General features: G+C 38.0%; 1 protein-coding gene across 2 annotated transcripts in view; it reads right to left on the bottom strand.

Annotated features, from left to right (window-relative positions):
- Window positions 1-27,325, bottom strand: part of LOC114655773 (peripheral-type benzodiazepine receptor-associated protein 1) — a 380,104-nt gene that overhangs the window by 78,895 nt on the left and 273,884 nt on the right. For both annotated transcript variants that reach the window (XM_051930810.1, XM_051930809.1), the window contains one exon: window positions 242-358. In XM_051930810.1, coding sequence (XP_051786770.1) covers window positions 242-358 — 117 coding nt within the window. The remainder of the gene's footprint in view (window positions 1-241; window positions 359-27,325) is intronic.

Genomic DNA, 27,325 nt, shown 5'->3' on the forward strand with positions numbered 1-27,325 from the left:
ACAAAAGTATCTTCTTCACTAGCTCTTTACTTTAGGTAGATTAATACATTCTGAACAACAACGTGTAAAAATGAACTTAAATTAACATATTTAATGTTCATATATTTATTTCCCCATGACCCTGTGTTCGGATTCAGTGGGTTGGACAATGGATGGATAGATATATTTATTTCGGCACACATTTATTGATGAAGCAAGTTCTGATATATTTTCTGTAGATTACTGAGCTACACATTCTTACCAGCTGCTGAAATTGCTGGGTGCCTGGCAGACCTCTGATTGGATCCTGAGTTATTTCGCCATTATTTTCCACAAAACCGTTTGCTTCTTCTTCTTGGGATGAAATCTCAGCTTTGCTCTGTTCAAAAATATGAAACAAGGAGTGGAAAATATTAAAAATTGAAATTAAAACACTGCCATCTAATTCATAAGCAGGGCTGGTGATTCACTGATTATATAGAAGGGACTAAAATCTATGATAGTTGCCACAGAGACAAGGCCTCTACTTAAGAACAAACAACCTGAACCCGCACTCTAAATGAACAGCAGTTAAGTTTTACTTTACTTAAAGGTGAAGTAAAGCCACATTGTTCTTTAAAATATTACATATATTTTACACATTCAAGTATATAAACATTGTAAGAAATATTAATTTTGCCAGTGTTTTAGCATGATGTTTAATAAACACTCTTGTAAAATGCATTTTTAGAGAAATAATGTGTACAATTGTAAACCTTCAGAAATGTATGACACTAACACTACAGTGATGAAGACTGAAACAAAAATGTTAATGGACCATAATAAACCTATGAATAACATGGTTAGTAAGGTCAGTTAATAATCATTATCCACATTACTAAAATTTAAAAAAAAAAATCTGCCAAGTATTTTTAATGTATAATAATGCTACTCCTGGCCTTTAAGAACTGGGGAAGTAATGAGCTTTTCTAGACACTATCATTATTAATTTTGTTGGTTTTTTTTTAACTATGTTTTTTATTTCACCTTGTATCTTCATTAGCTGCATCCATGCAATTTCAACTGTCTCTTTCAAATTGTGTAGCTAATTTGTCCTCTTTACTAGCATGTATTACTAAAATAATGTTGGATGCAGAAACATTATGGTGGATGTCATTGGAATATGGCTGTCATATTCAGTATAATGTTTTGTCTATCCTCTGGCAATGTATTGTGTTAATTGAAATTTTGTACTATATATACACTGCATGTAAATTCCTTTTTACTCTAACCATGGGCAGAATACACACCTTTTGATACATTCAATGTGCACATAGCATCAATTCGACCTCAAGGAAACCCTGAGGCTCTGCATATAATTTTTCAAAATACATTAGTAAAGATGGCATTAAGAATTATCATAAGTATATGACACATGAAAGTAAATTTAAGTATTGTAAACTACGTGGAAAGCTTGGGATGATTGTGAGATGCATGGGCTATACGTAACTTTTTGTTTGAAGTACACTCTTTTGAACATTCTTCCTTTAAAAGTAAAGGGCAGGCTTTCCACTATAAGAATTAATAACATACACATTTTGGTTTAAAATTGACTTCAATATTTTGTTTTTTTTTTTTTCATCCATTAACATTTTTTGTTTCTTAATTAAATGAACAATAGTCATTGCAGCTATTTGCATCAAATGCTGTTCAAAGACTTGAAACTGCATACTGTATATTTCAGGAAAAAAACACAAAAAAACAGTATTTTAACATGGTGGTTAATGAGTGAATGGTTGCTTGTCCTCAATAGACATCATGAAAAAATACTTGCAAAATATTTCATATTTCTTTCAATATTTACATATTATATGCATATAAAGTAAAACAGTCTGCTTTAAAGAGTAATATGGCCATACTATATGCTTATAATACCTGCTGCTCATTTAGAGTGCAGCTTTGGGGCGTTTGCACTTAAGCAGTAAGACTGTACCTCTGTGATGGTGGTGGAGGTAACAGTTGTTCAGGCTTCTGTTGTGAGCAGCACAGACTTTATTTTCAGCTGAGTAATTAGTGTATCACTGGCCCTGCTTATGCATTATATGACAACAATAATCAGGCAGAATTGGTATTTGCTTCACTAAATGGTATATATTCTTTATTATGTGACTCTAAAGATGCCACTTGTAAGTTTTTTTATTTTGCTTTTTGCATATACATATTACAGAAATGCAACTTTATTCAGTGTTAATGACATTTAATGCAAAAATAAACCTTTATTTAAAATGCTACCATATGAAAAATTAACCAAGTGTTCTGCCATTTGATTTTTTATGGATGTTTTGAGTGTTTTTTTTCTATAACTATACAATCATGTAATGCTAAACATTCACCATATTGTCGCATGAAGCAGCCTATGAGTCTACACTAGTTATAAAGTCATAAATATGTGAATACCCATCATGAGCTGAAGATTATAATGCAAATCTCTTTACAGTATTCATTTTAAACTGAAACTGAAATAAAGAAAAATGAGCAAAAAGAATAAGTCTTCCATAAATATCAAACATGATACTCTGCACTGGCTTTTTTAAATTTCATGAACTACAGTGAATTATTAATAGCATGTCCAACACTCTTGAGAAAAATAATTAAACCAAAAAAGACAAAGTAGCCTTTTTTTCCCCCCAAGTACACTGCGTCTCATGCGCTTTGATGTAATGAGTAACCAGCTCGAATGTGTTATAATTAATACATTCAAATGTTTCTCTGCAAGGATGCAAATGGTTTAGTTTTAGAATCTGATTCAGTTGGAGGGAAAATGTTTTCTTTTCAGTTACCTTCTTTCCATACAATAAATAGTAGAAAAACCTGATAAAGGCTCAAAAACCTGTAAGTATGACTTTGTTTGATTTTTTCTTCGCAGTACTTCTATCTCTGTTAGCAGATTCACTCTGACATCACCCTCTGGCTCTTCAGGTAGGTGAGTGGTGTTTTTTATTTATTTATTTATTTTTTATATAGGTATGCTGGTTTTCTTTCCACATGCCAAACACATATGTATTAGTAAAACTGGTGCTTCGAATCTGGCCCCATGTGAGTGACACGAGTGTCCGCATGGATGGACTGGTTCCCATTGTTGGGCTGGTTCCTGCCTGGAATAGTCTTGAATCCTCTTTACCCATGACGTGTTATGATGTGTTATTAATGCTTGATCCAAACTTTTTATTATGGTCTGGGTTAATGTTCCTTCATGGCATATACAGTACATAAATGTAATGCACAGTATGCATTTACCTTGGTATTTGCAGTTACAAAATATAACAATAGAATCGCACATTCCATTTTTTGTCACATAGGATTAGCAAGTACTACATCCTTTAGTGACTGTGGAAAGCCTCTATGTGACCCTCAACTAAATAAGCATGTATGGGAAAACTATTCATGTTTTTATCAAACTCTATGGTTTTGGTCAGAGTGGCTTGCAATTTCCAGTTATGCATTTATAACCTGATATACAGTAAGGCAGAAACTCATTCCAGATCTCAGATTCTAGAGGTCATCACATTGCCCACTTTATCTATATATAAATAAAATCTAATTGCTGTTTACACTAGTTGTCCCAAACCACATTTTGGGATTATCATTAATTAATGTATAAAATTCTTCAACTCAACTTTACACGGAAAGCACTTTTGAGTTTAAGATGATTTAGATGCACTTATATTTCAGGTTTTTCATACTTAATCTGTCAGTTTAAACAAAATTATTAATGGTGATTGTGAAGTACAGGGTGAACCAAAAAGAAGTACCACATTTCAAACGTTTATTGTACAAAAACGCTACAAGATAAAATAAACTTCATTATGACACAAGAAGGGGTATACATAATAGATTTTTTTCACTGTGTTTTAGAAATGATGTCTTCAAGGTGGTGGCCATCATTAGCGATACACTCTTCGAGACTATTTCTGAATGTCTCGTTCAGCCATTTCAATGGGAATAGTGGTGATTTTGTGACGAATAGTGTCTTTGAGGGGTTCAAGGTTTTGAGGTCGGTGTGTGTATACCTTTGACTTGAAATAGGCCTACAAGAAGAAATTGCACGGAGCGGTGTCAGGCAAACATGAAGGCCACCTGACATTGCCGCGCAGGGAGATCAGCTTCCTCGGGAAACATCTCCTGCAAAACTTACATGGATCTCTGCGCCGTATCAGCTGTTGCTCCATCCTGTTGAAACCAGGCATCCACCACATCCATTTCTTCAACTTGGGGCCACAAAAAGACCTCCAGCATTTCAATGTAATGTTCTGAAGTGAAGCTCCCCCCTCCTCAAAAAAGTAAGGGCCTACAATGCCAAATTCTGCAACGGCACACAAAACTGTAACACGCTCACTGTGCAGGGGTCTCTGATGAAGTTCACAAGGGTTGGTTTTAGCTCAATGGTGAAAGTTTTACTTATTTGCGCAACCATTCAAATGGAAATGTGCCTTGTCTCTGCACATGATGATGGCATCTCAATGAACAGTTTGCAGAATACTCATGGCACAAACCTCTACGGCTCTCCCAGTCTCTCTCAGTGAGTTCCTGCACTACCACCATTTTGTATGGATGAAAATTAAAGTCCTCATGCAAAATCCTCCACAATGACGTGTTGGAAATGCCTAAGGAAGAAGCACGTTTATGTCTAGGAGACTGCAAAATTGATGACCTTACAGCTTGGATGTTTTCAGGCATTTGTACAGTCCAAGGTCGGCCTGAAGATTTTCTGTTCAATGTTGTACCCGTCTGTCTAAAGTTAGCCACCCACTGAAGAACTGTTTTCCAATTTGGGACATCACTGTTAGGAGGAATGCTGAAGTGTGTTTGGAAGATGTGTTGCGTATTGATGATTGATTACTAGGATAGCATTTGTGACACTCTCAATAACAATATTCACAAAAACTGTTTAAAAATATACAATTTTGGAAGGGTCCTCTCATTTTAAGCTGAAGCACAGCACGTTCATAAATAATACAACATCAAATGAGACAGCAAGAAAGGAAACAAACATATGGATATATATTCCCCCAATTTAATAATGTGAATAAATTTCATGATATACACATCAGTCATTAAACAAGTGTAACACCTAACCTTATGAATAATAAGAGAGCTTTTAGAAGTAGTAATTCAAAAATACAAAGCAGCCTATGAGGTCACAATACAACAGCTTGAGAGCAAATAGGCTATTTTAGACAAAAAAGGAGAAGATTCCTAAGTTCTTAAGAGACTTGAGTACATTGAAATAAACATCAAATTTTGATTTTAAACCAGTCTTCATATTTTTCAAATTACCCTAAGGTACTTTAAGGCCACGGTTTTCAAACTGTGGTACGTGTACCACTGGTGGTACTTCAAGTCATGCCAAGAGGTACTTGTGTAGTCCTTTACTTTCCACAAATCGATGTTGCTAGAATGCCAATATGTTGCATATAATCATATATAGTATAAGTATACTACTGTAAATGTGTGGAAGATTCTAAGCCGGCTTTTATTAGCACGTGTACCCATTTCCCGAAAACTCATTACCTACTCACGTCTTTGGTCCAAAATTGGAATAGCACAGAAATAGACAACAAGTTTCGTCCAGCCGGTGAATCACCAGAAGTTGGAGCAAGTGGATTATTATGCCCCAGGCGCCCAAGCTTAAACCCTCGCAGGTCAACAAACGACCTTTGAACAAACGAAAGAATTTGGGGGGGAATTGACAACTGGCTTCTCAGCAGTCTCATTTCTTCAGTTCAATTTATGGTTTGTCTCAAGGAATGTGGTGCGTTTCTGATCTGCGTGCAAAGTGATTTACCCGCTGTTTACCCATTTTACCTTGTTGTGTCCTGCGAAGTTCTTTGAAGATGGACAAATTCGTTATCAGAAAAGTGGCAACATTTGTGCAAGAATCACAAAGAGGCAATTCAAACAGCAAAGTTTCCAGTGCTACCGAAACAACATTTCCGCCGAATGCTGAGCGACGAGATACACTGAAAGAACCACCAAAAAAGAAAATAAAGACAGCCCAACCAAATCGCAAGTACAGCGAAGACTATTTGCAATGGGGGTTTTATTACATTGAAAGCGACACTCATCAGCAGCCTGTGTGCGTTATCTGCAATGAGGTACTGTCGAACCAGTGTATGAAGCCATTCTTACTTCAGCGACATTTTACAACTAAGCACAAAGATCACAACAGAAAGCCGCTGTTGTTTTTTGTCAGGAGTAAAGACGAATTTTTGAAGCGGCAAACAGTGTTCAGAAAACAACAAGTGTGCCTGACAAGTGTTTGCAGGCATCATATGCTCTGTCATTGCTAGCGGCAAAACAAAATAAACCCCATACTGTCGTTGAGAAACTTGTGCTTCCTTCGGCAATAGAAATCGTATCAATCATGTTCGACGACAAAATGGCCAGCATTTTGAAAAGTATCCCATGTTCTGATAACACCGTGCAAAGGAGAATTAAAGATATATCGGAGGATTTGGTACAACAGGTGGTTGAGAAGATAATTGCAGCTAAGGAGTTTTCAATGCAGTTGGATGAAAGCACAGATATTTCAGGCGAAGCCCAGTTGGTCGTTTTTGTTCGTGTTCCAGATTCTGAAGATATTATCGAACATATTTTGCTTTGTCGACCTTTACCTGAGAGAACAACTGGTGAGGAAATTTTCAAACATATCGATGATTTCTTCCATGAACATGATATTCTTTGGTTTTGGTGCGTTGCAACAAGAACAAGGCAACAAAATAATTCGATAAGTTTCTTCTCATTGCATCCTGCATAGACATGCGCTGGCTTTGAAGAGAATGAGTGAGATTTTGCACGAGACATTGACTGATGCTGTAAAAATTATTAATTACATCAAGAGCCGCCCTTTGAACGCGTGGTTGTTCCGTCAATTGTGCCAAGAAATAGGTTCTGACCATAAGATGTTGCTTTTCCATACAGAAGTTCGATGGCTTTCAAAAGGAAAAGTTCTGATGAGGATTTTTGAGCTCCGTGATGAGGTGTATCTCTTCCTGAAAGATTCGTCATCCCTTGCAGAGAAGTTTGAAGATATGTCATGGGTTTGCTGCCTTGGTTTCCTTGCAGACGTGTTTAAAAAATTAAACGAACTGAACGTGTCTCTCCAGGGATACGGACACAACATTTTTACAATGGAAGAGAAAGTTTCAGCTTTTCATAAGAAACTCTATTTCTGGATGAATCGGGTCGCAAATGGAAACTTGGAAATGTTTCCGATTCTCTCGGAATTTCTAGCAATGAATGCTGCCGTCAATACAAGGGAAATACAGAAAGTTATTACCAACCATCTGAAGAAGCTCCATTCGGAATTTGTATCATATTTTCCATTCTTGACGTCAGGAAGCGACGTTGGAAAGTGCTGGATTACATCGCTGTTTAATATGGAGAACATTATGAGTGCCGATCTTTCCATCCAGCAGCAAGAGATATTGATAGATATGACAGATAATCAGTATTTCCAAGAAATGTTCAAAGAAAAATCAGTGACAGAATTCTGGAGTCAAGTGAGGAAAGAGCATGATGAACTCGGTGCTATGGCGATTACAGCTCTGCTACACTTCTGCTCGACGTATCTATGCGAAAAGGCCTTTTCTTCCATGACAAGCATAAAGACGAAACCAAGAAATTGTTTGTATTTGGAATACGATCTGCGTTCTCGGTAAGCACACTTTCTCCACGGATCCAGGACCTGATGGCAAAAAAAGTGCACGTTTCGCACTAAGCATGGCAGTAAGAGTGAGTAACCTTACAAGTGATAATGTATTTTGCATGTGAACAAAGTTATTAAAATTCTTCTCGTGAGCGAGAATCTGCCGTCAAATAACCACGCATATGACTTTTCAGTCGTTTTACCTGTTTATACACCTCGCACTTTTTTAAAATGATTCTTTAATTAGTTTAATATCACTTTAACGTCATAATTATAGTCACTATAGTGATTATAGTGACTTTTTCTTCAAAACAACACGGGCGTAAATTAACGATTCATTGACAGTGGTACTTCAGTTTACTGGTCCTCGCGGAGTGGTACTTGTTCAAAAACCTTTGAAAACCATGTCTTTAAGGCACACAGGTATCGTTAATTGTCTGCATAGTTTGTTGCATGACTTGCGCAGAGTCACACAATTAAAATGGAGATGGAGCTTGAATATCAATATAATTTAGCAAATTTTAGTACCTTAGTCATATCACGTTACCTACAAAGAACTACTGGCATTTTATCTTCACAAAAATGTTTAAAATAGATATAAAAATAGTCTGATATATGAAGCTGAACTTACACAAAACATATCTATGTTGCCTACTCTCTCTGGCAACTTGAAAAGCATTAGAATACAACTCCCTTACCAAAATTCCTTAATAGCACTCTAGACTTCCTTTTTTTCGAATTAGTACATTTCTCTATTACTTTGGAGAATGTATCCCAAACAGTTTGTCATAAACCCATCATTGCACTCCTAAAATATCAGAAGCTTTGTGTTATGTCTTGGATTCCCCCGTTAATGTAAATTGGTAAGTTATTTCAAAGTGAATATTTCAAAACCTGTCTAAATGTAACTCCTACCACTAACTGTGAAAGGTACACTGCACTCTATCTTAGAAGCTCAACCGCTGTTTAAAACGATTATGTGTAAATGAAATCTGAGCATCTAGCTGACCGGATAGACAAGGGGTGAGGCAGCAAACAGTGAAACACATGTTGAGAGGTGTGTTTATGGGAAAATTGAAACAGATCCAAGAGTAAAGTTTTCTGAAAAAAGATACAGCCTGAATGTAAAGTCATATTGTAGTTCCAGCTCATATCAATGACAAAATATACTATAAGTATATTAGTATATCTATTAAAAATGAGTAACTCTAATGTGAAACATAGGACATTTCTTTAAAAGGGTAAAAAAAAAAATATATATATATATATATAAAAAAAAAAATAAAAAAAATCTTTGACACCTCTACTCCATGTCCACTAATGCAGGGGTGTCAAACTCTAGTCCTGGAGGGCCACAGTGGCTGCATGTTTTCATTCTAATTCTTTTTCTAATTACTGACCAGTTTTCACTGCTAATTAGCTCCTTTTCCCTTCATTGTAACAGCCCCCATATTTTTAAGGATTCAGTCCTCTGAATTTATTCCTTTCTTCATTAAATGACAGCCAAACAGAAATGAGATGTGAAACAAGCCAAAAGATGACCAGCTAAACTGGGATTTCAAACTCCAACCAATTTTCACTTCAACCAGTTTCTTAATGAGAAGCCGATTCCTACTGTTGATGGGCACAGGTGAGCTGGTCATGTCGCGGCTTGTTTTGTGTCTCATTATTATTTGGCTGCTAATTATGGAAAAAGAGACAACTAAGAGGCCTGAGTAAAGTTAAATTAAAATTAAGGCAAAAAGAAGTTCATTAGCAGCAAAAACTGGTCACTAATGAAGAAGACAGTTAGAATGAAAACCTGCAGCCACTGTGGCCCTCTAGGACTGGAGTTCGACACCTGTGCATTAATGCATCCTAGAACTGCCATCATGACAACAGCCTACAAACTCCTGGTGACACTTCCTTGTAGTATGCCTTCACTACTGAGGTCCTGAACCTTAACCATTTGCACTCTACATGTCAGACTTCTCCCAAGATTTAGCACAAGGTTTTCCAGTGGTGGGAGTTGAACTTATTCTTAAAGAGACCTTTTGGGTCCTCCCAGTCTGACCAATTGGCACTCTACCTGTCTGAACCAGCTCACAACCAAGGGGTAATCTGGTGGCAGCCTAGTGTCCCCAGTGTCCAGAACATATAGCTTTAGCAAAGCTGATCAATGACATTTGACCCATTGAACTCTGGTAGTAGATAAAAGGACGATGACATTGTTAACTGGTGTGATAATCCTTTTTACAACTATATGGTATAAAACTGAAGAAATTATTATTGAAGATACACTGTTTATCCTCAAATGACAGTCACAGAAAAACCTTGCATTAGACATTGCTTAAAGTTTTAAATACAATTATAGACAGAAAATAGATTTTCAAAGAGAAGACCAAAATATTGCACGAATGGACACCGGCACTTCTTCAGTTTTGGGGAAATTGGTTTGTTTGAATGTATGCATTACCTCTTGGTTTGGAAATCCTAATGCTAAAAAGAAAATAAGATGTATCAAACTGTGAAATCTCTCTATTATAAAAGAAAATCCTGGAAAGCAAAACAAAAGCAAGGCTATGATACGTGATCCTCTCGGAAGACATTTTAAAGACCCGCGAGACCAAAGAGACTTGCCATGGTGCAAGACACGCCCTACTTACAAGATAACACCACGGGCAGAAAAAAAAAAAATCAGTAGTGTAAAGGCAGTCACGCAGCACACACAGCTCCATGGCTCTCGGTGCATATAAAGTGTATAAGGTCAATATGGTAGAAATGAAATGAACAGGGTAGAAATGAAATGCCGACGACTAAACAAAGAAGAAAGAAAAGCACGGAGAAAAGAGACCCAAAAGCGGTGGAGAGAAAAAAATGCTAAAAACAATAATCTAGGTGCAAATTTGGAAAATAAAGAAAGTGATAATCAGCCTGGAACAAGTGGAATTGAAAACAAAACACATCCAATAGGGCTCAGAATTAAAAGATTACAACTTCATAAACAGGAGCAGCGTTATACGTCCTGCAAGAAAGAGATTTAACCATGCCCGGGCCGGAAATAAAGGACAATTATTGTTTTTACAACGTCACGCGAGAAGTCAGTGAGCCATCATTTAAAACAAGTCCACAGACATCTAACTAAGCAGTTGTTGGATTGCTTTTGGCAGACACGCATCATGTGCTCCCAGCTCTTAAAACAACAACATGCGACAAGCAGAACAGGCAGCTCGCCACCAGGTTGAAGCCTTTTTTGTTTTAAGTGACTGATAGGTCCGATTGAAGGGGGTGGAGTACAGCACGGAAGACTGATAGCGGGGTAATGATTGATGCGGTAAGGGGGAGGCGAGATTCGGGGGAGGAGGGGTCGGAGAGGGTGCTAGACAGTTGTGTTTGGGGTTACGAATTCGGTGATTGTTCAAGTAAAACTTTTGTGACACTTTATTACGTCAGTCGCTACAGTATCAAAAAAAAAAGATAGTAAAGATCTCATTAGCGCAAACAAAAGGTAATTAATCATCAGAGCCAGGTGTAATTGAAAAAATAGCAGGACAAAGCAAGGTCGTCCCACAACAGTTAAAGCAACGACAAGTTTAATTTAAAAAAAAATACACAATTCGGTCAGTTGTATATTTATGATGACGGAGAAGCGATGCAAATTTTAACAGGTGACAAGAAAGGTGATGTATATATTCCGCGAATAACATTAGACACCAAAGGAGATCGTGAAATGCCATTCGTATTAAAATGTCTACAGCTTACTGTGAGAATAGCTTTGCTATGACAATTGACAAATCACAGGGACAACCATTAGAAAACATCGGATTATTTATTAGAGAAACAGAAACAATATTCACTCACGGGCGATTATACGTTGCGTTGTCACAATGTATCTCCAAAAATGGATTCAAAATTCTATGCGATGTGGAAGAAAAGTTAATTCCAAATATTGTTTTTAATAAACCTTTAAAGTAAAAAGTGCAACTAATGAAACTGAAACAATTCCAAAGAAAAAAAAAAGCTTTTAAAATTGTATATCCGATTAACCAAACAGTGGCATGGTGGCGAAGTGGGTAGCACTGCTGCCTCGCAGTTAAGAGACCTGGGTTCACTTCCGTGGTCCTCCGTACGTGGAGTGTGCATGTTCTCCCCGTGTCTGTATGGCTTTCCTCCGGGTGCTTCTTCCCACAGTCCAAAGACATGCAGGTTGGGTGGATTGACGATTCTAAATTGTCCCTAGTGTGTGCTTGGTGTGTGTGTGCGAGCCCTGCGATGGGCTTGTGCCCTGCCTGAGGTTTGTTTCCTGCCTTGCGCCCTGTGTTGGCTGGGATTGGCTCCAACAGACCCCAGTGACCCTGTAGTTAGGATATAACAGGTTGGATGATGGATGGATGGATTAACCAAACACAGGGGTTGGCGAGCAAAGCGAGCAGAGGGCGGAGCCCCCTAGTGAACTAACAAAATGATCCTGACCTTTTGTCAAACATGTCTAGGGCTATTTAATAAACAAGTAATGCAGAAATAAATATGAATTCCTTTAGTTGGCCCTCACTTACTAGATTTAGAATTACGGTACACTTTTTTCAGAAATTAATGTTACAGATGGAAAAAGTGACGGATTTATACATTCTTTCATTCTCACAGCTGTTCATCTTCTTATAAAGGTCTGTTTTAACAGTAAGCTTTAGGCCGAATGTATCACACTCGAACAGGCGTAAGTGCTGATAATGACTTATACAGTGTTTACTTGTATTTAAACACCATGATACACTATATTGATTACAAATGCCTGAATGTCTCATTGGTGAGTTTAGTTCTAAGTAATAGCTCTGCTTACAACTCAAATTTTCCTCTGTGGATGAGAAAAATTTATATAATGTGAAATTTATTTAATTTTTTTTCTTCCTTGCTGGTCTTCACTTCCCCATCAAAGTATAAGGATATTATATTCTTTCTTTTTAGATAATAAAATTATTAAGATTTAATCTTGTACACTACCACACTCTTGGGAGACACTGGCAAAAACTTGTTTGCCTCCAATGGTATTTTGTAAATAGATTTCGCAATGTTAGGAAAATAATGCTTCAAAAATTATATTTTCATTTAAGCCACTTCTATCCTGATTCCAGGTATAACATTTCTGTTCAAGTATGCTTTTGAAAGTCTGACTGACACAGTAAACTACTTCTTACAGGGTGACATTTACGTAGAGCAGGGCTACTCAAATATAAATTTGAAAGGTCCACTTACTAAATTTCCATTCAGTCTGAGGTCCGGAAAAGTGACGGTCAAATTCCGAATAGAGAACTCCAAAAAAAGGCAATCCCCAAACTTTAGAACTATACACAAAAAAATGACATGGTAGGCCTTTTAGTGTGAAAGGTGACACCTTCTTTGTGCCACCAGTTGTTTGAACTTGGGCATAAAAGGTGTGAGGGCAAGGCGGAGGCACTGATGTAAATGTTCATTGGTGAGGGTGTTGCGGTATGTGTTTTTCACCATGTTCATAGTGGAAAAGGCAGATTCACAGCAGTACGTTGAGGGAAACATTGTAAGAATTTGAAGGGCCATCTTCTGCAGGAGAGGAACACCTGCCGCAGTAACCATCTTTGTCCAGAAGGTGACAAGGTCACAGTGAGATTCCTGCAGTGCTAGGTTTTCTTGTAGCTCAATTAACTCTGTTTGCAGAGAAGCAGCACTGGCCCATTGGAAGACTTTTGTGGCTTCATTTGAGAATTCTGCAATATTTTTGACAAGAAATGGATTTTCGATGCACAGCAAGACTTGTTTTCCCAAAGGGAAATCTTCAAAGCGAGTTTGGAAATTTTTAATCAGCTTGTCCAAGAATTCAGCATAATTGTGATGGTGATGTTTTCCTGCAGTCTGATCCAAAAGTCTTGGGAAGTGAAGCAGGTCCTGCTGTAAGTCACATTTGAACACCTCCAGCTTCCTCTGGAAAGCACGGACAGCTAACATGAGGTCACACACTGTGCTGTTTTTGCCTTGGAGCTTCATATTAAGGTCATTAAGATGGGAAGTAATGTCCGTTAGAAAAGCAACAATTTCCATTTTCTCGTCATTCTTCATGAAATCCACAAACGGTTTGGCTTTTGCACTCTTCTGATCCAACAGAAATGTCTCCAGCTCTTTCCGCAGTGCCCAAAAACGCTCCAGTACCTTGCCTTTACTAAGCCACCGGACATTGTTGTGAAGGAGCAAATCATCAAATGTTGCATTCACCTCTATTAGAAATGAGCGCAATAAACGATGTTGCAAAGCAGAGGATGCTCTCAGATAATTGACTAGTTTCATGACTGTTGTCATGACTTCTGAGTACCTTTCTCCAAGGCTGGCACACAAAACCATCTGGTGAATTATGCAGTGGTATGCCATGAGGTCAGGGTGGTGAGTTCTCAAGCGTGACACTAATCCCCTCTCTTTCCCAATCATACATGGTGCGCCATCAGTAGCAATGGAAACAACATGCTTCAGGTCTATCGCTCTGTCTCTAAGCATCTGTGTCACTGCTTCATAGATATCATCCCCCCTTGTGTGTCCATGGAGGTTTGTGAGACCCAAAACATCTTCATGAAATTCTCCCTTTTCTTCATCAAAAAATCTGACAAAGACCATGAGTTGTGCATTGTCCGTGATATCTGTGGATTCATCCACAGCCAATGAAATGAATTTGGCTTTTTTTATAGCAGAACTAAGTTGTTCAAGCAAATCATCAGCGAGTATTTCAGCTCGTCTTGCAGCAGTGGAATCAGAACAGGGTATTTGGTTTATTTTCTGGATTATTTCATCCTTTTGAGTCCCTTCAAACAGAGCAGTCACCACTTCACTCATACACTCTTTGACTACTTCAGCATCAGAGAAGGGTTTCTTGTTTTTTCCCAGGACCCATGCTACTCTAAGTGAGGATTCTGTTGCCTGCTCCTGTTGTGTGGCTGATCTAACTATTACACTGCTTGTAGCTTCATATGATGATTTCAGCTGGTTTATTTTTATGGTCCTTACCTCTGAGTTCTGAGGGTAATTTTGTTCGAAATGTGCATGCTTGGTTTCATAATGGCGTTTCACATTACCACTTTTGATTATTGCTACCGTCTCGTTGCAGATTAAACACATGGGTTTTCTGCTTCCCACGGGGAGCACGAACGCATATTTTTCTGTCCACTCACTCTTAAATTCGCGGTTTTCAAAATCAACTTTTCTTTTCTTATCAATGTACTGTCTTGAGCCAGCCATCTTCACTTTCAGTCAGCAAAAAAAAAAATTCAGTTATCGAAATTTGCACTGCTTGCGAGTGATGAGACTGCCTGTTCGCCGGCCTGACCCAGAGCACGTGACCGGTACATAAATCTGGCTGCCGTGAATGAGCGAGCGAACGAGCGAGTATTGGGGGGGGGGGGGGGGGGGGGGGTCTTGGGGGGGAGTAGTGGGAACGATACTGTTACAACTGGTGTGATTGGACATAGATGAAGCAACCAAACCGAGTAGAAACCTCAAAGATATATCGCGCGGAATCACAATTGCACACTTCATTGAGAACTCATTTGGATTATGATTACATTTGCATGTTTGTTTTGGCGTCGGTCCAGATTTAACCGTATTTGGGTTCGGATGCGGACCGGAGTCCGCCTATTGAGTACCCCTACGTCGTAGAGAAATGGACTCAAAATAGCTAGAGTCAAACTCTTATTTTAGAAAAGTGATTTGGAGTCTGTTTGGAACAGCTTTTCCAAAGTGTCCTTTTGAGCAAAATATCAGAAAAGGCAGACTTAAAACAATGATATGACTACTTTACTTGAATCATACTTTGTAAAAATTGCATTCTGCAATCGTTGAGAAATCGTGGAAGTTGAAAAAGATCCAAGGACAAATGCCTCATGTGGATAACGTCATTTGTTGGAGTCATTTGTTGGACATCTTGATTTAAGTGTAGTATTTGATACTCCTGAACTCAACTGAAGACAGAATTAAGCTGGTTGGAACAGAGGTGAACTGCTTCACTGTCTATTTAGTGTTGAAAGAGAGTATTTTGATAAACTAAGTAAACAAAGTTAAAAAATAGGATGACTCTTAATCCAGTTTTGTTTTTTTTTTGTACATATTTTCGAAGGATGAGATCATATTTGAGGACAGCACAGAACACGTTTAAATACCTTTACCCATCTCACTGAAACAAACCTTCCAGATGTTGTGGAGGGGTTCCTCTGCGATTGCTTAGTCTGCCACTGACCACTGCACATAGTTAGCCCCACCTAATATGTAAATGCTTTGGTCTGCTGACCAGTACAGTATGTTCTCCTTGTGTTTGTATGGGTTTTCACTAGGTACTCTAGCTTTTCTAGCACATACTAAAGATGTATTTGTTTGGTTAATCTGACTCTAATTTGGCTGGTGTATGTCTTGTGACTAAATAACACTGTCCAGGGTTAGTTCCTTTCTTTCTTCCATGGGCCAAGTATTGCCATTACAGGCTAAAGCCTCACTTCAATCTTATATTTCTCACAAATAATTATTGCCCAAAATATCAAATATCTACCTTAATAAAAGGATGTGTGTCTGTGTGCCTGTGTATCTGTGTGTCCGTTCGATAGCTATGTCTGTCGATCCAACAGATGGCACATCATAAACATTTCAAGTAATAAAATACATTTGTATTTGCCATTCCAACATATGGCATATCACAAACATTAACACTGCTTTTACGAATGCCATACAAAATGGAATATAACAGAGACATACATATCCATTGCTTTTGCCATTTCAACACATGGTGCATCACAAGCATTTGTAGTAATGCATTTTATTATGATGTACCATCTGTTGGATTGATAAGTGCATTTTATTATTACATGCAATATAAAATATAATGCAATAGATTTGTGTACTGCAAACGTTTAGTTCTACATTTATCACTTAGATTTCAACCCATCTAGCTGTGTAGCACATCTAGTTTACGATATAATGTTAAAGTCACAAAGCTCAGGTCTAGAACAGAACCAGTTTAAAATCACAGCTTCAGTATTATATTTTTTGCTTTATCTAATTTTCTTATGGGTAAAATATATGTAATGTCTGGCAATCACTGGGGCAATAGATGTAATCACTTTATATTTGAGGAGAAAGCAAGCGTCCATACGTTTTGATATAACTGGCGTCACTATGCTTCACACAGACGCTCCCTGAACATCAACAAATAAAGAACTTATTGTGGACATTGGGGCAGGAGAAATACACGTGCACTGTAATATGAAGTCAGTGAAAATTGATGTTTTTTTGGGTCCACAGGCGTTGATGGAATCATGTGGCTGGATTAGGTAAGATTCACATCAAAGGCTCAGTTGCTGTTGCTACTTAGGGAGAAGGGCACACACAATGTACTGCAGTCCGTGACTGTAAACATGTATATGCTGGTCATCCTGTGAATTGCCCTAACTGCAGTGTCTGTCTGATATGAATATATGAATATCACAATGATCATCACTGCCAACAACACCTGGCTGTTTTTGGACATCATGGTTAAACAACGTCTGAAAACTGAGGTGTCACATATTTTTTGTGAACTTTATATTGTATTACAGGTTTGCTTGCTGTATTTAAGAAATAATTATATTGTTTTTCAAACATACGGCAATAAAACAACTAGAAGGAGAATTCACTGTCTAGTTTAAATCCCCTAGCTTGATGGTAGCAAGGTGTAGTCTTACACTGTAACAAACTCTTTGTCACAATTTCACCTTTCCCTTAAACCTGCTATGTCAGAATCAAAGCTGCCCTTCAGTGCAAATGAGATAGGGAATTCAAAAGGGCCTATTTCTATAAACTTCAATGTAAATTCATCTGAAGACCTGCACTTCATTAAAAGTACATACTCAGTTTCTGACCTGCTCTACACAGGTGATGCATTTACACATTGAACTCTGCACACACATTTAAAAGATTTTTCTTCCTGCTTCCACTTATTAAAATAAATACATAGCATTCATCTTCTTTTTAGACCATCACACCTTGGGTATATTCACTTTTACATTAACATAAAATGTATTTAACAATAAACAATCACTACCATAATTATAACTTTAGAACAAAGGAGAAAACAGAAGGACGTTTGTGGATGCTTATGACATTATCATAATTTGATCATTGTACAATTTTGGATTATCAGAAGAATCAAAGTAAAATCACATAAAGCATCCCTGCAGAAGCTGGCTTGTTTTTTATTCTAGTTCCTACTTAAACAAACCACATAAATCATATTTAGATTTAGTATGATAGTGTTTCCTTTGTTCGCTGAAGAAAGCAGCAGGCCCTCAATTACACTGTAATTCGGTCCAATTCTGACATTATATAAATTGGAGTTTTGACACAAGACACAATCCCTTTAACTCAATCACGCATTCAAAGGCCATCCCTTTCAAGCAACCTCGATCAGAGACTGATTAACTCTGCTGTAATTTGAGAAGAAGGGAGGTGACCTCACATTTTAAGTGGAAAAAACTGATCTCTAATAGTTAAATCTTTCTTATCAAAATACTTTATCTACAATATACAAGAAAAAAGAATCTGATATTTGAAGTAATTTTTTTTAGATTTGATATGATCTCAGGATGCTTGAGGCCAACTCAGTGATACAGCTACAACTTTAGGATGTTGTAAAATTTCAATTTTGTATCTAATGGCTGTCAGTGTACTATTATAAATGAAGTATGTTGCTCATGGTACAGCTCTGCGAAAGTTTTTTTTTCTTTTTTTTACATTTTTAATATGCAGCTTTTTAGAAATTACAGTTTAAGTAGTAACTTCAGCAAGTAAAATATTACCTACCGTACATGTTTTTTGTATTTATTTTCTTAATTTTCCCTCCTTTCTCTCATCCAATCCAGGGAATTGGGGAAGTACTGGGAGCAGGCAGTGCCTTACCTAGCTGGCAAAGACCTTCTCATTGCTGCCACGGCAACAGAGAGAGGATTTACTGGAGCCTACCACTCTTCAGTGAAGCAGGATTACACCAACCAGTAGGATTGCTTCATTTAATAAGGTAAAGGTTAGAAATTAACAGGAACCACAGGCCATGTATCTTTGTGCTGCTTTCCTGCAGAACAATGACAGCCAGCTGCCACCTATGCAAATGTTTGTGTCTTTCTTTCAAAAGACTTTCTTTGCTTTCATTTTTATAGCAGGGTGGTACGTCCCTAAATCCATATTACATCTTATCAGGTATCAACACTGTTTGCAGTTTGGATCACATTTTCTCATGAATAATGTTTCAGTGGAGAAGCAACCTTCATAACAGGATAAAGCAAAAAAAAAAAAAAAAAAAAAGCAGACTGCTGTGCCTTTGTGCAATTATGTACTCCAGTTCCCCAACACAAAGTCATGGTACTGTCCAGTAATCCTGCTTTCACACATGCTGTTAAAAAAAAAATAAAACCTGATTCAACCCAGGCTGTCTTCATTTTCAGAGCAGACATGTACGTTACATACTGTTGGTGGCTGTACTATTAAATAAGCATTGGCAGATATTAACATGCATAAATCCACAGAGGTATGTAATGTTTAAAAGAAAATAGACAGTTTGAAATGGACACTACCTGCTGTCTCTATATGTCACAAAACATTTTCAAAGGCAGCCACCCAGAGGCAATTCAAGGAGATACAGAATTAGAAAAAGAATTTCGGGGGACACCAAAGGGGGCCAACATTACAGCCTGGATTTTTATTCTCTTCCTCAGATGTAGGTGCAAAATGCCTCCATTTGAGCAGATTCAGTTGGAGCTCTGGAGGGTATTCATTTTTTACAACATAAAAGCTCAAACATTGGGCCAAGCATTTTGACAGAAAGAGAGCCTGAGACTAAGGCAATCAACAAGAACCAGGGTGTTTCCATAAATTAGGCTAAAATAGTACAGGATGGTTCTGTAGTGAACAGAGTTCAATTTCAAGCCAGAGAACTATCTGGCATGTTTACTCAGCATTTGCTGTGGATTTCATGTTGTCTGTCCATTCATCCATCCATTGCTTAATCAAATTCAGAGATGTGAGTGCTAAACAGCCTGCAATGCACGTCACATCACTTTTCAAAACCAATATTTAAATAAGGTACCTGAGTTTGTTCAGCATATTAAAAATGGTGGCAGTCAAACTATGACACTCAAACATGAAGTCATTCAAGAAAAAATAAAAAAAAAAAGACAAAAATGTCCATCTTTTAATATTTCATGCTAAAGTAACATGTTACTGTGTTCACTACTTATTTTGATAAGATAACTAGATAGATAGAGAGATTATACTTTGTCACCAAGGGGAAATTTTAATTTTTCAAAAGCTCCAAAAATAAATGAAATAAATATGATTAAAAACAAACAATTCCCCCCAATCACACATAAATGCATCTTGGCTTGGATTACAAAGAGTGTCAATACAGGCTTGTAGGTGGCAGTAACATGAGGTCAGATCTGCTCGGATTGTGCCACAGATTTATATTTAAAGGGATTAATATTTGGATAGACCAGTGTCCACAAAAGGAACAAGCCTAATAGGTCTTAACTACTTCTTTGAAGTCACCAGCAAAAAGAATAATTCATCAAAAAGATATTAATACAGGGCGGCACTGTGGTGCAGTGGGTACCGCTGCTGCCTCGCAGTTCGGAGACCCGGGTTCGCTTCCCGGGTCCTCCCTGCGTGGAGTTTGCATGTTCACCACGTGTCTGCGTGGGTTTCCCAGGCATGCAGGTTAGGTGCATTGGCGATTCTAAATTGTCTGTAGTGTGTCCTTGGTGTGTGGGTGGGTGTGTGGGTGTGTGCGCCCTGCAGTGGGCTGGGATTGGCTCCAGCAGAGCCCCATGACCCTGTAGTTAGGATATAGCGGGTTGGATGATGGATGGATGGATGGATGGATGGATATTAATACAGAGTGAATAATTTATGTTGCTGAGTCACCAGCATTAAGTATGATTCATCAAAAAAGATATTAGTGCAGAACGAATCACTTCTGTTGCTGAGTCTGCCAGGATGATGAAACTTACTTTCCCGGGCGGTGAGATGGACAAATTCAGTCTGCAATTCAGTGGTCTGGATCAAAATCAGAATCACTTTTATCTGCCAGTACTTAATGTACAGGAATTTGACTTGGTAGATTTGGAGCTGCTTATAACAGAACACAACATTACACACACATAACATAAACTGCATAAGTTAAAAATAAAACTTCATACAAGTTTGCAGAATAATACAATTATAAAGGAGACGTGCAAATGATGATGTGCAAGTGATGGTGTGTAGTGTGCAGTGTGCATGCACATGCACACACATACATGTACATACTGTATACTGTACACACACACACGTGCATACAGTATCTGACAGAATGCATGAATATACAGTACAAAGAAACTGGGCTAGGTTACTGGTTTGAGAGGGCTATGGCTCTGGGAAAGACACTATTGAGGTGTCTGTTAGTTTTAGTATTAATTGACCTGAAGCATTTACCAGAGGGGTATTTATGGAATAACAGATGAGCAGGGTGAGATGAGTCCATAGTCAACCTTTTGACATAGTTAGTGACACGAGATGTATACAGGTCTGCAACAGATGGGTTATCATATGTTTAGTTAAGTGAATTTCCCCTTGGGATTAATAAAGTATCTATCTATCTAGTTTTAACTATACTGTGCTTCCTTTTTCATCACTGTGCATTCACAAAAATCTCCACTCCTCCTCCTTTCTTTTTTCACTCAGTCTAAAGAAACCGATCCAGCATTAAAATATCATCTGAAATATGAGGTGTAAGCTGGTTCTCTGCAGTTCCCAAATATCACAGTACCTAAACTTGCTGTGACTTGCTATGAGATACAGTTAGGTCCATAAATATTTGGACAGAGACAACTTTTTTCTAATTTTGGTTCTGTACATTACCACAATGAATTTTAAATGAAACAACTCAGATGCAGTTGAAGTGCAGACTTTCAGCTTTAATTCAGTGGGGTGAACAAAACGATTGCATAAAAATGTGAGGCAACTAAATCATTTTTTTAACACAATCCCTTCATTTCAGGGGCTCAAAAGTAATTGGACAAATTAAATAACTGGAAATAAAATGTTCATTTCTAATACTTTGTTGAAAACCCTTTGCTGGCAAGGACAGCCTGAAGTCTTGAATTCATGGACATCACCAGATGCTGGGTTTCCTCTTTTTTAATGCTCTGCCAGGCCTTTACTGTAGCGGCTTTCAGTTGCTGTTTGTTTGTGGGCCTTTCTATCCGAAGTTTAGTCTTCAACAAGTGAAATGCATGCTCAGTTGGGTTAAGATCAGGTGACTGACTTGGCCAATCAAGAATTCTCCACTTCTTTGCTTTAATAAACTCCTGGATTGCTTTGGCTGTATGTTTTGGGTCATTTTCCATCTGTATCATGAAACGCTGCCCAATGAATTTGACAGCATTTAGCTGGATTTGAGCAGACAGTATGTCTCTGAACACCTCAGAATTCATTCGGCTGCTTCTGTCCTGTGTCACATCATCAATAAACACTAGTGTCCCAGTGCCACTGGCAGCCATGCACGCCCAAGCCATCACACTGCCTCCACCATGTTTTGCAGATGATGTGGTATGCTTTGGATAATGAGCTGTTCCACGCCTTCTCCATACTTTTTTCTTGCCATCATTCTGGTAGAGGTTGATCTTGGTTTCATCTGTCCAAAGAATGTTTTTCCAGAACTGTGCTGGCTTTTTTAGATGTTCTTTAGCAAAGTCCAATCTAGCCTTTCTATTCTTGAGGCTTATGAGTGGCTTGCACCTTGCAGTGCACCCTCTGTATTTACTTACATGCAGTGTTCTCTTTATGGTAGACTTGGATATCGATACGCCTACCCCCTGGAGAGTGTTGTTCACTTGGTTGGCTGTTGTGAAGGGGTTTCTCTTCACCACGGAAATGATTCTGCGATCATCCACCACTGTTGTCTTCCGTGGGCATCCAGGTCTTTTTGCGTTGCCGAGTTCACCAGTGCTTGCTTTCTTTCTCAGGATGTACCAAACTGTAGATTTTGCCACTCGTAACATTGTAGCAATTTCTCGGATGGGTTTTTTCTGTTTTCGCAGCTTAAGGATGGCTTCTTTCACCTGCATGGTGAGCTCCTTTGACCGCATGTTGTCTGTTCACAGCAAAATCTTCCACATGCAAGCACCACCCCTCATATCAACTCCAGGCCTTTTATCTGCTTAATTGATAATGATATAAAGATGGACTTGCACACACCTGCTCATGAAATAGCCTTTGAGTCAATTGTCCAATTACTTTTGAGCCCCTGAAATGAAGGGATTGTGTTAAAAAATGCTTTAGTTGCCTCACATTTTTATGCAATTGTTTTGTTCACCCCACTGAATTAAAGCTGAAAGTCTGCATTTCAACTGCATCTGAGTTGTTTCATTTAAAATTCATTGTGGTAATGTATAGAACCAAAATTAGAAAAAAAGTTGTCTCTGTCCAAATATTTATGGACCTAACTGTATAATAGTTCAAACAATTTATATGAAAGCAACTGAACATTTCTCATTATATGAAGTCAGCCCTGGTCTGAATCATTTCCACCATACTTTAGTCCTCACATCGTATCTTCACCTCTTCCATCTCCAGATGAGCTTGTAACTTTTACCCTTGCCACGGATATTTACCCTTTTTATTTCTGGATGATCATCTCTTCCAACAGGACGTAATGGGGCAATTTAGGCAGCGGTCATGGCAGTGCTATCAAGTAAATACACAAAAGTTTAATACATACCACTTTACATTTTTTTGAGTCTTTTATATTCTCAGAAGTTATAGATGTGGCAGACATCACATATTTTACACTCGCTGTGTAACATTTCTCAAGTTTGCAGCTTGTCTGAGAGGCAGTTGTTAGTTGTTGTGGGCCAGTGCACAGGTCTGTCTTGACAGCAATATCTCTTCAGTTTAGTTTAAAAATTCATTCAAAATATGTGGTGTGGCAGATGGCCGGCTGCTCAACCCAGCTGGGATGCCCAAAGAGGAGAAGGATGGGGAAATGCAGCTACTGTGGGACACTGCCTTCCTTAAGACGCCAGATGGTGAGTTCCCTACAGCATAGTGGTGACCCAGGTTCCCGCAGGGCATCATGGAATCTGTAGTTCGGCATCACAGACCTGCTGGGTGCTGTGGGTGCCGCCAGGAGACACTCCAGGAAGATCTGTGGATTTGTATTTCCCATATAGCCCGGAAGTAGATAGATAGATAGATAGATAGACACTTTAATCCCAAGTCATGGGGTCGGAAGCCCCAAAGTACATCCGGGCTGAAGAAAACCTCAAGTCCTCTATCTGACTCGGGTCAAGGACTTTATAAAGGACTACTGAAGACCCAGCAAGCAAGCCGGAGTTGGGGGTAGTGGACAGAGCTTGCTGGGGGGAGTGGAGGAGAGATTTGCGTTTATTATTATTATTATTGTTGTTGTTGTTGTATTGCCTGTGAATGGTGGTGAAGGTTCTTTTGGACACTACAATCCAGAAGAAAAGAATTAAAAACATTCTTGGTGATTTTACCCTGTGTTCAGTGTGTCTGTCTATTGGTTTGAAAGGCGCAACTGCGGCCCCAAGCGTCTTAAAGTGGTAACAAGCCAGAGGCCAAATATTAACACTACTAATTAATAACATTAATTACATTAAAATGATTAATACTTCTAAATAAATTTTATAAAGAGAAAGAGAGCCTCTGTAAAGTCTGCCGCATGGTGCAGTGCCTGTAGAATATTCATAGAATTCTTAGACTGAGAATATTCAGGAGTTTGAGTTCTTCTTTAGTAAAATGATTAATTTAAACAGAGAAGGAGTGTGCCCTTTCTGTTTTTGCTGACTATAACATGCCTATACAAGCTGAGGTCTGAAAGATTTTCTTCTAGTAGGAAATGAGCCCCAGAAGTCTTTTTTACATTCATGAGATAACATTTTCCTGTTTGCTTATTTTATGGGTACTACTGTCATCTACAGAATAATGAATAGATTCTGAATAATTACAATATATTGATGAGTAAACATTTACTTACACCATTAATTATCAGTTTCTTATGAATGTTTTCCAGTTTTTGAAATGATTATTCTATTAGGTATTTTATAGAAGCCTTTACTCAAAGAACACCTTGTGTGGTGATGAAAACAAGACACGATGAAGATTGTTTTATTTAATGTTCAAAATCACAATAGTGAATTATGAATTAAATAATATATAAAATAAGAACTTTAAATGCAGGAACTTGAACTGCAAATATTTAAAACAATCCAAATCTATACTGTGAATGTTATGTCTCAGACAGAATGCTATTAAAACTAAGACTGAATAACCTGCCAGCAATCACCATAACCTGCGCTATTAGTTGTTTAATAAAGTATTTAAACACCTTCTTGTGTTAAAAATCTTTGAATATTTTAACTGATTGTAGTGCAAACTACTAGGTATTGAGTTAAACTCTATATGTTTATTGATTTAACTTTGTATCTTTTACATCATTATTTTACAGAGGTCTTAAAAATAGATTTCTAGACATATTTCTGGACTGCAAAGCAGCCTGGGGTAATTAAGATTTGCATGATCATCAGCCTAGAAAAAGAGCATCATTTTGTAATGCAAACATAACAATGGTTTTAAAATTATCTTTATTCATGTAATCAGGATTAATCCACATGGAGAGGGCCTTTAAGTTTGAGATGCATGCTGCAGAGAAAACAGAAAACACAAGAACAAGGAGAGAAGATCTTCACCATCATAAAGAACAGATGTCTGCATTCCCTCTGAAACTGGCAGGTATAAGACCTCTACGGACTGAAGAAACCATGTAAGCAGCTATGCACCATCTTGAAAAGACTCATCCACATCATTCTCTGCATCCTAATAGAAAGTATCCGTAAAATGTTCTTTTAAATGCAGTTTCTACTTTTGCTACTATTGTTTAACTGTGTTTAATTCATTTTACTTTATTGCAGTAGTGAGTTTATATTGTTTTCATGGGCCAAAGTATTTTAAGAGGACCTAGTACAAGTGATTGCGATATTCCCACAAGGGTCAGCGGCTAAAAAGGACACTTTTGAAAAGAAGCAGTGCCATTAGTGGGCACCTGTTTTGATAATTGACACTAATGTTGAGTGATACTCATATCTGAAAACAACTCTTTGGTCTGCTTAAGCAAGCTAGTAAGTCTCATTTTGCTTGTGGTAGTTGTCCACGTGCAGATGAAGTCATACAGTACACCTATGGTCCAATTAAGCAGCTACACTAAAGTCTCATTTTGTTTGAAGCAGCTGTCCACGTGCAGGTAAGCCGTACAGGTTGGGCGCTACTAAGCAGCTACATAGAAGTCTCAATTTGCTTAAGGCAGCTGTCCAGATGATAAAGTTGTACACATGGGATTCTATAAAGAATATACCCAGTATTCATACACATACTATAGTTAAAAATGCATAGGGTAGGCGCGTCAAAATAAAGAAGAGAGGAACTTCCATGATAATACACTTAGCACAGTCGGCAGGATTTGGATGGTGGATTGGTGAAATGCAGTGGTAGTACTGTGCTAAAGGTGTACGTTGAGAGAGAGAGAGAGCTCAACTGACGTCAGAGGGAAAAGCTCAGCTTGCAGTCCTTGCAGGCAGTCCCTGTGCACACAGACACAGAAGTTCTATTAGCTCGCTCTGTTAAGGAACTGTTTCTGGCTTTTGTAAACTAGATACCACATGCTTGTGGCTAACCACCAGATAACACAGTACAAAATGTGTAACCTTAACATGGATTGTGGTGTGATTCCACAAAGAAACAAGTCTGAATAATCTGGCATTAAGTAAAGTTTAAGAGACGAAAAGAGCATATTTCAGCAAGTGCTAGGTTGCAAAGAATTTCAGGTTCATGGGCATCACCATCTCCAGCTCTCTGAGAAGGGACATCTATACATATGTCTAAGAGAAGTGATTAAAGTGGAGTATGTTCCTACTGAGACAGTTAAAGAAGTCTAAAGAAATCCATAATTATTTCCTATAAATCAATTAATGAAAGTAATTTCACCTTCTGCATTACCATTTGATATAGCAATCCCTCTGCAAAGTAAGGAAGCAGCTAGAAAGAGGGTAGTGTACACCACTTGTGCATTCATTGGCCACCACCTCCCCACTGTGGAGTTAGTCTACTTTTACAAATGAAATGTAAAGTCACTAAGATCTTATTCAGTTCTTTGCACCACTCCCACTTTACACCACTGGCTTATGTCAATCAAGACCAGCATTACAAGAACTCAAAACAATGCTTAATCACAAGCTGTGAGACCCATGAACTTAACATCTTGACCTTAAGACTCTTCTGAAATAATGTAATGAATATTTTCAAGTGTTTTTTTTTGTTAAGCTGATTGTCTACTGCTTGTTGTGGAATGACAATCATTCATGCCCCAAAGTTTAAGTTGTATTACAGTTTTATTTTTCTACACTAAATTGATTTCATGCCATTCATGCTGTTGTAATAGTAAAAACTATTTAATGCACCATAATGAAAATTACAGCATGGTTGTAAAAATGTATTAAAACTTCAGGGTCCTAAGTTTAAAAGCTGCATCCAGTCGGTGTCTGCATATTCGCCCTGCTTTTGTTTCACATCCAAAATGCCTGTGTGTTATGTTAATTA

Source organism: Erpetoichthys calabaricus, chromosome 8 (genome assembly GCF_900747795.2).
Source record: "Erpetoichthys calabaricus chromosome 8, fErpCal1.3, whole genome shotgun sequence".
Classification (NCBI taxonomy): Eukaryota; Metazoa; Chordata; class Cladistia; order Polypteriformes; family Polypteridae; genus Erpetoichthys; species Erpetoichthys calabaricus.